Source organism: Ceratotherium simum, chromosome 2, assembly GCF_057802395.1.
Source record: "Ceratotherium simum simum isolate JZ-2026a chromosome 2, ASM5780239v1, whole genome shotgun sequence".
In the NCBI taxonomy this organism is placed as follows: domain Eukaryota; kingdom Metazoa; phylum Chordata; class Mammalia; order Perissodactyla; family Rhinocerotidae; genus Ceratotherium; species Ceratotherium simum.
The window spans coordinates 52,759,824-52,775,656 of NC_141901.1; the positions used below are offsets into that span (position 1 = coordinate 52,759,824).

Genomic DNA, 15,833 nt, shown 5'->3' on the forward strand with positions numbered 1-15,833 from the left:
GCAGGACCAGGTACCTTGGAATCTGCTGCCACTCATCCAGGAAGCCCACTTGGTCTCCCTGTGCATGCTCGAATCTGTCCAGTCCCCTGTAAATGGCCCAGTACTGCCTGCCTTCATGACCACAAAAGGCTTCTGGTGAAACTGCTGTGAAGAAAAATCTCTCTAGAACACCAAGCTACACTTTCATGATTTCCACTGGATTCCATCCAAGCTAACTTTTAAATAAATAAAGCATTTAGGCTTGTTCTGGTCTAACCTGAGTTCTACTTGAAACGTTTTTTCTCCCATGGTCTGTCTGTAACAACTAAAACTGGGTAAAGATCATTATTACTGGTTGATATTTAAGACCCCTGCTCACTTATCTGCTCAAGAGTGGTTCTCTCAAACTACCTTGAAAAATATTAGGCTGTAAAACAAATATTGTTTAATGTCTTTGCTTATATATATCTTTGCTTATATAAAGCTTGACATAGATGAGATGTCATAGGAGTCATTGTAGCCCTCGAGGTAAGTGTTTACTCAGAGGGTGAACCTACGATAAGAGCCAGCTGGAGGCTGTAAGGAGGAAGTCCAGAGAATGTAGAAAAGACCATTATTGTCCTCTTGGAAATCATCCCTTAGGTGAGGTAAGGCAGACATTAGGTTTAATTCACTTAATTCCAGTGACTTGGTGGATTAGATTTTAGTTCTGTATGTATCTTCACTTGATAAAACCATCTGGTCACTGGAATCGTTAGCCAGTAGTTTGTGACATTTTTTTTGCTCTCTAAAGAAAACTTTACAGCCATCGTCTTTCTCCTAATATCTGCTGATCTCACCTCTCTTCCTCCTTTTCCCTGTATTTCTTTAGAGAAAATATGTATAACCACTGAATAAATACAAGCCACTTTCCACTCTCTGTATTATATGTGCTTTATCATCACAGCAAGCTTTTCAGCCCGAGTTAGTTTCCCTCCTGAGCTTGGTCTCCCCCAGCACTTCTCTCCTGCCTCCCCACAATGTCCATTGACCCACGCAAGTTAACTTGACAACAACCTAAACAAACAGAAGAAGGTGTGTGTGGCACAAAAATATAGCCCAGTCTTCTTTCCAGAGATGGAGAGAACACTCCTGATCTTGTCATGGATTGCAGAACCCTTCCATCAGTGCAGAGAATTAAGCATTGGATGATTTTAAAATATATCCTTACCTGAAGGAAGTCTTTCAGGAATTTCTTACCATGAGCTTGTTCTTTTGAAATCATTATGAAGAAAATAGGAGAAATCAGAAACACTGGCATCTAACCAGTGTGTTTCCAAACTAACAGCCGTTTCATCATACGCCGCCATAGTCCTGCCTTCCAATTCCACCTCACCTCCTGAGGGTGAGGCAAGGGCAGCACGGTTCCTCAGAGGTGGTTTCACATGGATGTTATACGACGTTTGGCTCTTGTATTTCTTCTGACGAAATCCTTGATTTTGAGAAAGGGCCATCTGCATCCTTGCCTTGCTTTCACTGCATAATAGGACGAAAACCTTGGGAGCTGGCTTTCCTCTTGGAGAAAATTAGTATCATCTTCCAGAGCAAATGTGCTTCTGACTTTTGCCTGCTAAAAGGATGAAACTCCATTACCCTTATGGTATGATAATGTGGTTTGCCATCAGATCAAGAATTGTGAGTGCTCGTTACCTGATTCCATCTTGGATGAGAATTGCCACCAAGAGCAAATATTAGCCTTAAAAGCTTTTAATGAGGGGCCGGCCCCGTGGCTTAGTGGTTGAGTGCGCGCGCTCCGCTACTGGCGGCCCGGGTTCGGATCCCAGGCGCGCACCGACGCACTGCTTCTCCAGCCATGCTGAGGCCGCATCCCACATGCAGCAACTAGAAGGATGTGCAACTGTGACATGCGGCTATCTACTGGGGCTTTGGGGAAAAAGAAGGAGGAGGATTGGCAATAGATGTTAGCTCAGAGCTGGTCTTCCTCACCAAAAAACAAACAAACAAAAAAGCTTTTAATGAAACTCTAGGGTTGAAGTGTCATTTCCAACCTTCTGTGACTTCATCCCAAAGAAGAGAACTGCAAATGAGTTGGGTTGTTTGTACACGTGGTATTCACCCTGGGGAAGCAAGAATACAGAATTGATTTTGTTCATTCTTTCATTTGAGTGTGGGGGGTGTGTGTGTGTGTGTGTGTGTTGCTACAATCGTAGTAAGTGTTCATATGCTCCTGCCTGTAAAAGGCTTGTATAAATGTATTCTTTGTGTCTGTGCACAATGCATAGCGCACATCCCTGCAGGCTTGGGAAAACAGAACTGATACTACATGCTCTGGCTTTGTTTTGTTTTTCTGTGGGAAAGTGTTTTGCTGAGTATTTCGACAGTGTACTCACACATTGCCTTCCGAGGTGTCTGCACAGTGTTTCCCAGTGTATTCATCACAGTGCAGGTGAATTTGAAAATACAGACAGCCTGGACTTACGATGGTTCAACTTAACAATTTTTTGATTTTATGATGGTGCAAAAGCGATATGCATTCAGTAGAAACCGTACTTCAAATTTTGAATTTTGGTCTTGTTCTGGGCTGATGATATGCTCTACAATGCTCTCTTGTGATGCTGTGCAGCGGTAGGGAGCCGCAGCTCCCAGTCAGCCACGCGATCACGAGGGTAAACAACCAATACACTTACAACCATTCTGTTTTTCACTTTCAGTACACGATACAGTAAATTACATGAGATATTCAACACTTTATTATAAAATAGGCTTTGTGTTAGATGATTTTGCCAAACGGTAGGCTAATGTAAGTGTTCTGAGCACATTTAAGGTAGGCTAGGCTAAGCTATGATGTTCAGTAGGTAGGTGTATTAAATACATTTTCAACTTACTGTATTTTGCACTTACGATGGATTTATTGGGACATTACCCCATCAGAAGTCTAGGAAGATCTGTAGTACTTTTTGAAGTATTCCCTTGGAGGGCTGTGAGGGAGGTTGTTCAAAATTGCTCCTGTCAGCCTGTCTTAGTGTGGTCAGGTTGCCATAAAAAAATACTATATATTGGGTGGCTTCAACAACAGGAATTTATTTCTCACAGTTCTGGAGGCTGGAAAGTCAAGATCAAGGTGTCGGCCAGTTTGGTTCCTGGTGAGAGCTTTCTTCCTGGCTTGCAAACAGCTGCCTTCTCCCTGTGTCCTTATAAAAGAACTCTCTGGTGCCTCTTATAAGGGAATCCCATCACCAGGGCCTCATTCTCATGACCTCATCTAAACCTAATCACTTCCCAAAAGCCCCACCTCCAAATACATTAGAGGTTAAGATTTCACATATGAATTGGGTGGGGGGACACAATTCAGGCCATAGTACAACCTAAATTGTACCTTTGTGAAGGCCTTCCATTTATTCATTTAACAGATGTCTTTTGAGAGCCTGCTCTGCAAGGGACAGGGGTAGATGCTTGGGACACAGCAATATAGATCCTGTTCCTGCCCTCACACAGCTCAGGCCTTAATTTTTTAAAATATTACAGAAATATTTAAATAGAAATGGTTATATGAGACACAAAGGAAGGTACCTACCCTGGCTAGGGTAGGCTTCCTGGAGGGGGTGACATCAGAGCTGACAGCTGTGAGTGGGTGTGAGTTTGGTGGAGGGGAGGGGAGGAGAGCTTTCTAACCTAAGGAAGGAACAAGAGCAGAGGCCCCCAAGTGGGAGAAGGAATTGCAACTGTGTGGCTAGGCACCTGAGGACAATTAATTGTGTCCCCCGTCTAGGTAAAAGCACGTGTGCTATCTGAGAGCTTCCCCAAGTGGTGCTTTTTACCCAAAAAAGGGGGCTTTCTGCTGGGTTTAGTCATCGGCAGAGTAGCATATATTTGCTCTTTGTGATCAGGGTTGGATGGCCTCCTCTGGGGGCAGCTGAGTGGGGGAGAGGGAAACAGAGCAGACTAGAGGACCCAGGATGGGAGTGATCTTTGCATTTTTGCATCTCAACACCGCCCTCCCTCCAATTTAGTGCCTTCCCAAGAAACATGTTTGTGATCCATGAAATCTTTTTTTTTAAGTGACAAAATATGTCCTCAAGATAGAACATTTCATCAGCAATCCCAGGAATTATAAATAAATACAGTAAAGTAAAATTGAAATTCATTAACAAGTTCTGCTTCATGCTATGCTACATGACTTGTTTCTGGCAGATAGCCATTATTTAAAGGAAACTTTTTGTCCATCCACTTTGCTTTAAATGCTTTCTAATCAGGTCTATAGGCCTCTCTTCTGCTACTTTAGTTTTAGAACACAAGCTGTCCTCTCTAAAGACATATGCTTACAATTTGCAACTTTTTGTCCTCCAAACTCTCTGGAATATGATTAGCTACTGAAATAACCTGCCCCATGAAAATGCATAATATAATTGTATCTGGTGATCCCCTATTTAATGACATGGATTTATAAGTCATCGTCTGTGCCTTTCACTGCTATCTCTTTTTTTCTATTTTAGTTCTCTTCTCTTTTTAAATAGTGGACACACTTTTGCCCTCAAAATTCTGTTTTTTCACAATCTCTGAGTCCCTAACACAAAACTGGTACTCAGAAAAATAAGGGTGACACAAAGAGTGTTGGTATCTGGCATCTTCTCATGGGCTGGTTCTGTGACTGAATTCTTACCTGCAGCGTTAATGTCCCTCCTGGACCACCTAGTGGCGATCAGCTTCTCCGTGAGCCCCTAAGGTCCTCTGGAGAAGGAACTGGATCTTTCTTATGTGTGAATCCTTGGTTCCTGGCTCACAATAGGTGTTCAATAAATGTTTATTAAATAATTAATATCAGAGCCCAACTCATGCTGTTGTATGAAAAGGTCCATTCCTGGAAAAACAACAGTGTTTCTAGTGATAGTTATTCCAAAGGCGTGGGGATTGGTTCTAGTCCTGGAAGCAGGGCAGCCCTCAGCTAAGTGCTTCAGTCGGTAGAGTGGATCCTTCGTGGTCCTCGTCGCTCACCACATCCACTCCCTAGCGTCCCGGCTCTGGCCTTCAGCCACTCAGGTCTTTGTCTTGGGCTCTTCACTGTTTCTGGCATCAGGCAGCACTCATGCTTCTGATTATTCTCAGCAAAATGAGTGGCTCACATCTTGCCTCCCCTCAAGGTCCTCTCCTGGACTTTCCAAAATGGTAGCAAGCTAAGTAGAAGCCATGAGCCACTGTCTGCCCCAACTTGCCTGTCATGCCCCAGACTCTGACCTCTGCCACACTTCTCTTGCTCCCCAACACAGTGTTCCAGGTAAGGAAGTGAAGCCCTTACCCACACTGTTCCCTCTGCCCAGCGTTCACTCCTCCCTCCAGTCCCTCCCTGCTCAGTGACGTCTAACCCATTCTTCAAGATGTAAATCCAAGTGAAGTGTCTTCTGCTGAACGCCAGTTGTCACGCGTTGCTCTGATCCCTGGGCAGTGTGGCGCTCTTCCATTGAGCACACTTCCTGCATTGCATTGCATTTATGAGTTTACAGGTTTATCTTCCATGTTAGACTGTGAGTCCTGTCTTTCTCATTTTCGTTTCCCTAATGCCTAGCACCTCACCTCTGGGACCCCAGTTGATTCCCGGAAAGACAGGAAAAAAGGGAAGGAGATGAGGGCAGGGCAAGAGAAGGAAGGAGCAAAAAGGGATAGAATCTGGATCCTTATTTGTTCTAACCTTCGCTGAGGTACCATCTTATGTCTGAATGCGAAAGAGTGGCTGACATTAAAAGGAGAAGAGAGAATGGGGCAGAGGGGGTTTTGGTCTAGAAGGGTTAAAATTTAGGATTAGAGGGGCCTGAAGCTTTCCCTCAGGCCTCTTCCCAGGTGTGGGGCGCACAGAATGGTGGGACTTAATGACACTAGACTTGCTCACTTTGTTCCTGACTGGACTGTAATTGGTGTGAATTTTTTTCAAGCAATTTCTAGTGTGCAGTAGATCAACCAAAGTCCATTTAACACAGACTATTTCAAGAGCCTTATAGGAATGGTGAATTTGAAAGGACCAAAGAGCTACATGGTCTCTGTCGACGCCACTTTCCAGAGTGGTGATTGCTCTCGTCATGAGCAACCTCAGGCCTGACCAGGTCCTCACCCACAGTGTTCCTGACACAGCGAGCAGCTGCATGCTGGGAGGATTCCCTCCACACGGTGATGACGTTCAGCTAAGCCACAGTTTCCGTGACCCAGGAGGAAACCCATGTGGCTTGGGGTTGGGGGGCGTGGATGAGCAAGTGCAGATTTTTTTCTCATTCCCCCATGGCTTTAAATTGCAACCTCTCTTTTAATTTTCCATTATGCATCAAACACATCTGTGCCAGGAGTGGACAAATGTATTCCGTCTGGAAGGATGATCCCAGACAGCTATAAATTAGCGTTTGTGTACAGAGATGCTGAAAATGTGGCCACCTGGTGGGGTGTCCCTGGGACCAGTCACCTCCTCCACAGTCTGCTCGGTGGCTGCAGACCTTGGCCTGATGCCTCTGTCAATAGGTTTTTCTTTGTATTTGGAAACTGTCTTTCCATCAAGTTGCCACAGAGGCGGGGTGGGCAGGGTGGCCTGTGCGGCTCTGCTGGGTACATCTGTTCCAGGCAGCATCCCGGCGCTCCGAGGATGGTGTTTTCCCAAGGGCATTGCTCTCTTTCCTGCACCAGAAACAGCAATGACCTCAAAGCTGGTTTCCTCCCAAACTAAAGCATGGCCCAAGAAAACTCTCCCCACTTTTTTTTGGATTGAACTGATAAACTACCGTATAATGCTTATACAATGTTTTTAAACTTATAAGAGTAATACATGCTTAATGCAGAAAACCTAGAAAATATAGTGAAAAGAAAAAAGTCACCTGTAATCCCACCCTTCAAAGATAAATACTGTTAACGTTTTAGCATGACTTCTTTCAATATGCTACGCTTTTTAAAAATGCGAAAATCATTTAAAGCTGGTTGGGCCCAGTTCCTTTAGCTGTTCCTCACATTATCCAATTAGTGCTTTCCTCTAAGTACTGGAAACTTTTAGTTATTCCACATTAGAGAGTCCAGCTGGTAGAACTCTGCTCCTCCAACTCCTCACTGAAGTCATACCGCAGCCGGCCACAGAGGGATGGGCCTTGGGGGACAGAGGGCAAAGAGGGCCAAAGTCCTCATATAAATTCAGCCAGGTAGCCCCAAGGGGTAATGCCGGTCCTTTACAAATAGCCCCACAGATAGAAGGATCCTGTATACAAAGGACTCAGGTCTGACCCTGACTTTGACGTCATTTTTTCCTTGTTAAACCTCTACTTTTAGGGGCCGCCTGGTGGCGTAGTGGTTAAGTTCGCGTGCTCTGCTTCCGCGGCCTGGGGCTCACAGGTTCAGATCCCACGCGTGGACCTACACACCGCTCATCAAGCCATGCTGTGGCAGGTGTCCCACATAAAACAGAGGAAGACGGGCACAGATGTTAGCCCAGGGCCAATCTTCCTCAGCAAAAAAGAGTAGGATTGGCAACAGATGTTAGCTCAGGGCTAATCTTCCTCACACACACAAAAAAAACCCGCTACTTCTCTGACTTGCGTGCTTCTCTCTTCCTGTTGCCAGCACCTGTGTTTGTTCTCCCCTGTTGGGGCAGGGGCAGCCTCTAGACTGTTCATCTGGTGATGGGCTCAGGCAGTCTGACACTAACTGGATGCGTTGGCAGAACTGGGCCATTTTTACACCTTGTCTTACATTCCCGTAGTGCCTGGAGTCCAGAAGGTGCCCAGTGAATATCTGTTGATTGATTGGTACAATGAAATTCTAGATGGGTGTTTGTGGAGACAGAGGATGCCATGGCTGGAACCTGCTGGCGGGCAGTTGTGAGAGTCCTGCAGTGGCAGAAAGGGCTTCCAGCTTTGGTGCGGAACCTCACAAAAGCCCCCAGAGTGGCTGAGAGGAAGCAAGCGATGACTCTACCAGCTGCCAGCCTGCCCAGCCGCTGCCTGCGCCAGCCACTCAGCCTCTCCATGAGCCACACAGCACACAGACCATGCTTTTTCAGAAAATTATTTTTTCCTTTCTCACTTTCCATGGAAACTCAAAATAGCAACCAAAAAAAAAACAAGCGGGCTCCCTCCCTGCCAGCAAAACCATCCCTGGGCAGTGCAGTGACCATAGAGCCCTGGGGGGAGAAAGGGTTCTAGACGCCTCTAAAACAGCTTTCTAACTGGGAACTGCTCACTCATGAAGTGTGGGCGGGTTCTGAGGTTGGTGTGTTTTCTTCCAATTTAGAAAAGTGGGTTTCCCCAGTGTCTTGGAGTTCATCTTGCTCTTGGTGACCGGGCGGCTGAAACACAGTCCCCTCTCACTGTGGTGTTGGTGAGGAGGTCCAAAGTGCCCAGCAAGGCACAATAAGGCAGGGGCAGGTACCTTGCAGGGGGACTTTACTGGAACGTTCTTTTTGAGATGCCTCTAGGGCCATGCTGTGTACGCCCCATAATCCCAAGGCAGCCCAGCAGAATGGGAAAAACTCTGGGCTTGGAATCAGGAAACCCCAGTTCTAATATCACCATCAGGGACCTGGGGGGCTTTGAGCACATCATTTGACCTCCCCTGTGAAATGTGAAGGGTGGACCAGCTGACTCCTAAAGGGATGCCCCCTTCGCGCCCTCAGCATTCCGTGTCCCCAGCCCACTCCTGGGTTACGCACACACTTTCCCCTTGCATTCCTTGTAAAAGCAGTGTGGTTTACCTTTCAGCTGGCAGGGTCAGCCGTCATTGCTTTTGGACTATGGTTTCGGTTCGGAGGCACCATGAAGGATTTCTCTTCAGAGGACAAGTCCCCAGAGTATTTCTACATAGGTGAGTGGCCTCAGCTTCCCCAAGCTTCAGTGGGGGCTGCTCCAGAGGCAGAACCTGCACCTGGACGTCTGTGGGAGGGAGGGACAGGAGGGGAAGAGAGGAGGCCAACCTTGAGCCCTGTAGGCTCCACTCAGTCCTGCAGGGGGTAGGGGGTATGTGGTCAAGCTGGGAGAGGGGCCCTGCCACCCACCCCCCACCTGCCCTTCACATGGTGCATCCCCTGCTCTCCAAAATCTAGGAAGGCCAGTGCGGAGAGACTGACCCATTGTACTTCTTTCAGCCACTTCAAGAAAAGCAGCCCAGATGTAACTATAGTTCCTTTCCAAAGAATTAGAAAACTCCCTTAGGCCCCCTGAGGGAAGTGCGTACACCACAAAGTCAATTGTTCACTCATCCATCTGGGGTGACAGGGGCCCCGTCAAGTCAGGGTTTTATTTTTTGATCTTATATTTTAAATTCTCTATGAGAGAAACGTAATTCAAAATGAAGAGACGTCTCAAGGTTTGGAGGTGCTAATCCCAGTCCCTCCATGACTGGGGCTGCAGAGGGCAGGGGAGGGAGGGCAGGGCTACCCTGGGGACAAGGCGTCTGCAGGGAAGGGGCAGTAGTCTGCCTCCCGCCAGCTGTAGGAAAGGGGTGAGGGGGTGGGTATGTGTGCCTCCAATTCTGAGACAATGTGATAAGTAGGGGCTGGGCGTTTTCCCCTGGTTTAGTTCCCTCTGATCTACTTCTAGTCCTCTTCTGTGGCCTTTTCTTATTCTCCACCTAAGGCTGTTGTCAGTATAGGTGACAGCCCTATGTGACTGGCTGTTTCTAGATCCACGCCAGCCATAGAGTACACTTCAGTTGCTTGTGGTGACCTCTCTACTTGGGAAGGAGCAGGGTCCTGCACAGATCATTTGCTCCAAATCCCAAGAAGAGCAGAGTCTGTTTCCCGGGGGGCACCCAGAGTCCAGCTCCACTCAGAGCCAGGGACATCCTCAGGAAGGGCCGCTCAGAGCCGTGTTACCTCCCCTTCCAAATGCCCTCCCCACACCCCCCTCTCCTGTGAGGAGAGCAGCCTTATCAGGGAGGATACTTTTAGAGGAAAAACCTACTAAAATATTGATAACAAGAAGGACATTCCATGTTTCATCAAACCTTAGATGCCGTCTTTTGTAAAACACCCAATTATTTTGTTTCAATGAGAAGGTATTTAACTATGACATACCATAAAATATGCATCCTAATTTCAGAATGTTAAAATGTAAAAATATATATATCTCAAAATTGATGAAATGTGGTAAAAGAAGTGTGGAGATGGGGAATCTTCAGAATTAGTTCAGGGCTTGACCAAGTCATCAAGGACCCAGGTTCTTTCCATCTCTCTACGCACCATCCTTAGGACAACCTCAAACACGTCCCCTCGGGGTTACAAGATGGCTGCAGTGACTCCATCCTCATACAACAACATCCGAAGGAGAAAAAAGGAAGTTTCACCTCATGTGGCCCTTTTTAGGGATGAATAAAACCTTTGTCAGAAGTCCCCTAACAGACTCCCCCTTGCAGCTTATTGGCCAGAATTGCATTGTGTTCATGCCTAAACCAATCATGGCCAAGAAGAGAATTACTGTGACCTGCTTTCTGACTAATCGAGAGTGACCGTAGCCTGGGGAGGGGCCCAGGCCCTCCAGAGGGCCTCTGAACTTGGACTAAATTGGAGTTTGTTACAAGGAAGAAGCAGAGGAATCTGCCACTGTCCTTAACACTGAAATGCTCTTTTCCACCCACACAGTTTCCCAGTGGTTCACACCCTTCCACCCAAAAGCTAACATACCCATTTAGCATATTCTTCCTTGAGGAACTCCTGGCTCTGAAAACCTCCCCAGAAGCATTGTCCCCTCCCAGAGCAGGCCCCGGGTGTCCCAACACAAAGCTCAGCCTGCCCTTGTCCAGTACCACCTCCAGGGGTCTGCGAGCTCACCCCAGGCGACACACAGGAATACTCAGGGGAGGGTGGGAGAAGCAATGCACCTTCCCTCATTTTGCTGGTATTCCATGAACTGCTTATTTCATAACTATTCCCTGAAGCTTCTAACTCTGTTTTAGCATAGTCACAATTCAGTGCCCACTGGATTAACCATAGCAAAGGTTTAATCCCATTTTCATGGGATTCTTGCTTCTCCAGACATGTACAGAGGAAATATTCAATAATAAATAGCTGACAACAATCACAAGCATATGTTAAGTGCTAGTGAGTGGTACAGACAGAACCGCTGAATTAGGAAGTGAGAGAGAACACTGGGGGCTGGCAGGAAGCCTCAAGGTGGAGGGGGCTTGAATGGGGCCTTGGAGGACGGGTAGGTTTCAGATGGCCTGAGTTAGGGAGAGCTTTATTCATGATTCTGACTTAGCATTGGCAAATATATGGCAAGCAGTTACCATCCTTTCCCTTGTTTGTGGCAGTTATAGCTAATTGTTCATGATACTCTTTTAGGGGGTTTTTCTTAACGAAGCTCCTCTCAACATTTACAGTGGATGCTCAGGGTGAATGTTATTTTCTCTCCCTGCTCTGAGTTCAGTGGTTACTTGGTGTCCTAACATAAGGTCAGTTCCAATAAAACTTTGGAAGTGTTTTGCTCCTGAAATTCAGGCATGTTGGTGTTCAAGGTATTAGCATTCAGTCTCTCTACTCTTCACATGCCATTGGATTTGCAGCAGATCCCTGTTTGTCTCATCTTCCTCAGATGTGACTGTCAGGATTGGCATCAGAAGCTGCATATTTGTGCCCTCAGATAGATGGGGAGGAGTCCTCCCTCAGTTAGACCCAGACACAGGAAAACATCAACCAGCTCAGTTAACAGTCAGACATTCTCCTTCAAGTTGTTTGGCAATAACTACAGTCTAAAACCCAAACACCTACCCACCTCACCATCAGGTTTGAGGCAGAAAGATTTAAATCTCTAGAACGTAATTTCTGAGCTTGAACTGGAAATTTTCAGCAACAGTAAAGAAAAACCGTTTTAAAAGACCATGAAGACCTGGGTTATGTGAAAAGCATGTAAGAGAGTCTGTCTGTCAATGATAATAAATATCTGGCTATCTGAAAATCTCTCCATGGTTATTTTCATGTTTGGATTTCATCAAATATTTGGTTTTATGCAAACATAGTTATGCATTCAAACAGGTGAGCCTCTATTCTTTCCATTTTTTTGTAGGCTCCTCCATTTGGGAAAAAATATAACTTATTCATGGATGCATCAGCCAGCATTTACAGGCCAGGGCTCTGGGGTCACACAAAGAAGTATGAGAACACTGTACTTGCCCCCATGTAACTTGCAATCTATTTCAAAAGACTCACAGACTTAACCATTTAAATTATAATAGAAACTAGTGTGTCACTAAATGTCAACCAAGTGGTCTTTGCAGTGGGTGCATCAGGGGTCATTCTAAACTGGTGAGGCAAGAAGGGTTTGAGTTAGGTTTGAAAGACCAGACTGTGATCAATGGAGAAGAGGAAGGGTGGGGCCTGCAGAGGTTACGGGGCAAGGCTGCACAAGACATGGCTACTGGACAGTGATGAGCAAGCCCAGGCCAGGCAGAGGACTCTTATTGGAGTGTAAAGGGTTGGGGCATGGTGGGAAGTAAGATGAGAAGTGTTGGGGAGGGAGGGAGGGTTAGTATAGAGGGCCCTGAATGTCAGGGTTAGTTAGTTTGATAAGCAATAGAAGGAGAATTTAGGGTTTGGGAGAGAGTAAGATTTATACTGCATTTTAAATAAATTATTCTGGCAGCTGTGGAATGAGTGGGGAGTCATAGGATGGAAGGAACATGCTAGATTATTGATATAATCAGGCCTGAAGAAATAAGGGCATAACCCATGGTGGTTGCAGTAGGAATTCTGAAGAAAGGAACAGAAAGACAAGTAGCATTATTAAACGTTATTAAGTGTTATTATTAAACATTATTAAACACAGGGACAGAAGGAATCAAAACAAAAAAAGACACCAGTGACAGAGTCAAGCCTAGAAGTAATAATTCATGATTTTCAGATGGAAACCTGGGTTACAAAAGTAAGGGATTCTGCTCAGAGAGAGGGGCAGGTGTGTGGACCTGAGGGTGGAAGCCAGTCCAGGGCCAGCCTCTGTCTGTGGTGCTCCAGGAACAAAGCACTAATAGCAATTTCACAGGTGTAGATGCAGGTCCAATGTAAGAAAACCTTAATGATTTGATAAATCCAAGAAGCTGAGCAGACTTCCATGGATGAAAGGGAAATCTCCGCTACATTGGTATTTAAGCACTAATGTGGCAAAAATCAGAATGGGATGTTTATCAGTTCAGGAGATTCCTGTGTTGAGTGGGAGGGTGAACTAGCTCTATATGAACATTCCTGATCCTGTTTTCCAGTCTAAACTAAAGCAATATGAACTGCCCGAGATGCAAGAAATGTGATGTCTTTACGGACAGATCTGACTGGGACTCTTTTAATTGCAAATCGCAGAAGCCTGATTCAAGCTGTCCTGAGCAAAATAGAAATTTTTTGACTCACATAACTGAAAAGTCCAGGGTTAGTACTACTCTCAGGGATGCAAGTGATGTGGTCAGAATCTAGTCTGTAACCATCTCTTAGCTCTGCTTTCCTTTGGCTCTGTTCTTGGGCAGGTTTCCTCTAGACATGATAAAATGGCTGCCTGCAGCTCCAGGTGCCAGCTCCCAAGTAACCCTGGCAACAGAAGTCCACGCTTCCTCCATTCCAACAGATCCAACCAAAGTCCTGAGCCTCACTCTCACTGGCAATCTTGGGTCCAGTGCCCATTCCCAAACCAGTCAAGGTGGCCAGCTGCTAGGGACAGGCTTATTGGAAGCCTGGGCTTCACACCTGCCTTGGAGTTGAGGCAAGTTGGCCCTCTCAGACCACAAGGACTGAGAGTGGAGGAGGGTCATTTCTCCAATAGAAAAGAAAAGGAAGTGAATTCTGAGTAGGGCAAATGACATTCCGCACAGCAGGGCCTGAACCCTTCTCGCTTGTTCTTGGTGGCCTGGGGCATGGATGTGGGTTTGCTCACCCTTAGTTCCACTTCCTCAGCCGCACCTCCCCTAAGTCAGCACTGGCGTGGCTGGTGGTGCAGATGCTCACGGTCAGTGCCAGAAGTTCAGGGAAGTGGGTTACTGTAGAATCTTAGCACTAGGCAGAATAAGGAAACTGAGGACCAGAGGGTGAAGCAATGGGGGGCTGGCAGTCAGCTTTGGTTTTCCAGCTCTTCATGGTGGGGCCCACAACCCAGGTCTGCTGACACCCAGGCCTTTGCTTATTCTGTTTCCCCGTGCTGCCTCTCTGGACAGTGGCAACAAGAAAAAGTCTTTGTGAAGTCAGGGACCTTTTCTCTACTTCAAATATTTCTTATAATATAAATAGAAAGAGTAACATACATGTTTGTAGAAATTTATATTTCTTTCCTCAATAAATAATTTTCCAAATAGGTGAGATATCTGCTCTCTAGCAATAAAACGAGAAGAAAAATACTCCAGGATACCATTTATGGACTTGCTTAGCAAACTCATAGGACTTTAAAAAAAAAGCAGACCCAGTTTTTGAAAAATCACACTGCATGTCACAGGGTACCATTCACTGATCTCTGTATATTCTTTTCAGAATAGGTTCCAGAGCAATCAGCCCATTAAACTCGTATCACCCTTTTGTTAAAAAGTGTTCATGAAAAGGCTTGGCACATTCCAGTGGCTCTGAGAGGGACCTCAGGAAGACACACGTGGTCCAGCTCCCTGCCTCTGGGCAGATGACTGCCACACTTTGTAGGAGAAATCCTCCCATCCTTTGGGGGATGCTTTCCTTTCTGGGGTCCTTGGTTCTTCCTCCTTTGTGGTAGAGAGAGGATCCCTTTCTGTGATAAAGATCTGGACATGACTTCACAGCCAGGGTACAGGATGGAGAGAATCCAGTGTGAGTGGAGTTGGAAATGAGAACAAGGAGCCAGGGTAGTCGGACTGACTGCCACTGCCGCCTCTTCTCAAGGACCTCTGAGTCCAGGCTGAGGCCTGGAGGCCCATCCAGGGTGTGTGTGTCACTGGTTGCTAATGTGGAGAAAGGAGAGCTTGGCAAGAGTGGAGTTGGCGGCAAGAAAGGCTTGGGTAACGTGGTATTTCCTAGACCCTCGCTGCTTTCTTCTTCCCTTTGGGAGAAGCCCCCAGCGTCTTCCAAATTCCACCAGCCTGCCCCTCTGACTTCCTCTTAGAGTTTGTCTCTGGGGCTGCCTCTAGGGGGACAGACACCACCGGGGTCGTCTTTCCAGGAGTGCTGAGTGGGGAGCCATCCCCTCAGCCCTTGGCAGCATGGACAGATGGTCTGTGCCCAAGCACATGAAGTCATGTCTGTGAGCAGAGGACGTGAGCAGCTTTTCTCCATGAAGGGGTTGCCCACACAAACAGCAGCCGCTTGGCTCTGCAGGATCCCAGGCTGACCGAAGCTCTCTCTCCCTGTTGAATTCCGAGTCGCGGAGCCTGGCTTTGACTAGGGCTGGACTTGATGTGTAAGGAAAGTGTTCCAGTGCTGAATGCTGAGGGGCCGGCTTGCCTTTTTCAAAACTCTGACTCACTCGGGTAATGTTTTTTGCCTCTTGGTTTTCAGTTGTACCTGAGAGTCATGGTAGCTGCAGAACAGAGATGTGCTTAGGCTTACATTGTTGAGACAATTTCTCCAAAGCATTTTTACAACAAGTTAAAACAGATAATTATTTCCATATTGCAGATAACAGAACTTAGGAGTAAGAGGATTTACCTAAAGCCAGAGTTGGCAGGCCTGGATTTCTGACTCCCAGCCCTGACTTTCAGAGGAAAAACTAGAAAAAATCATCCATGAGAGACCCCTAAAGCACTTTTCTCAAGAAAGAAGAAAAAGAACTCTTCTGCTATTTATAAATTGCAAAATTAACAGATTTCTAGCTAAGAGAGTCGCCGTTCTTCCGAGTTCCCCCTGAAAGCGCAGCGTAAGAGTTTGGGTGTACACGTTGGGGTAGCCCCCCTGGGTTCACTTCCAGTTT

General features: G+C 46.4%; 1 protein-coding gene across 1 annotated transcript in view; it reads left to right on the plus strand.

Moving 5' to 3' along the window:
* TSPAN2 (tetraspanin 2) overlaps positions 1-15,833 on the plus strand; it is a 39,989-nt gene that overhangs the window by 7,648 nt on the left and 16,508 nt on the right. Inside the window, exon 2 of the mRNA XM_004420626.3 lies at positions 8,697-8,799. Coding sequence (XP_004420683.2) covers positions 8,697-8,799 — 103 coding nt within the window. The remainder of the gene's footprint in view (positions 1-8,696; positions 8,800-15,833) is intronic.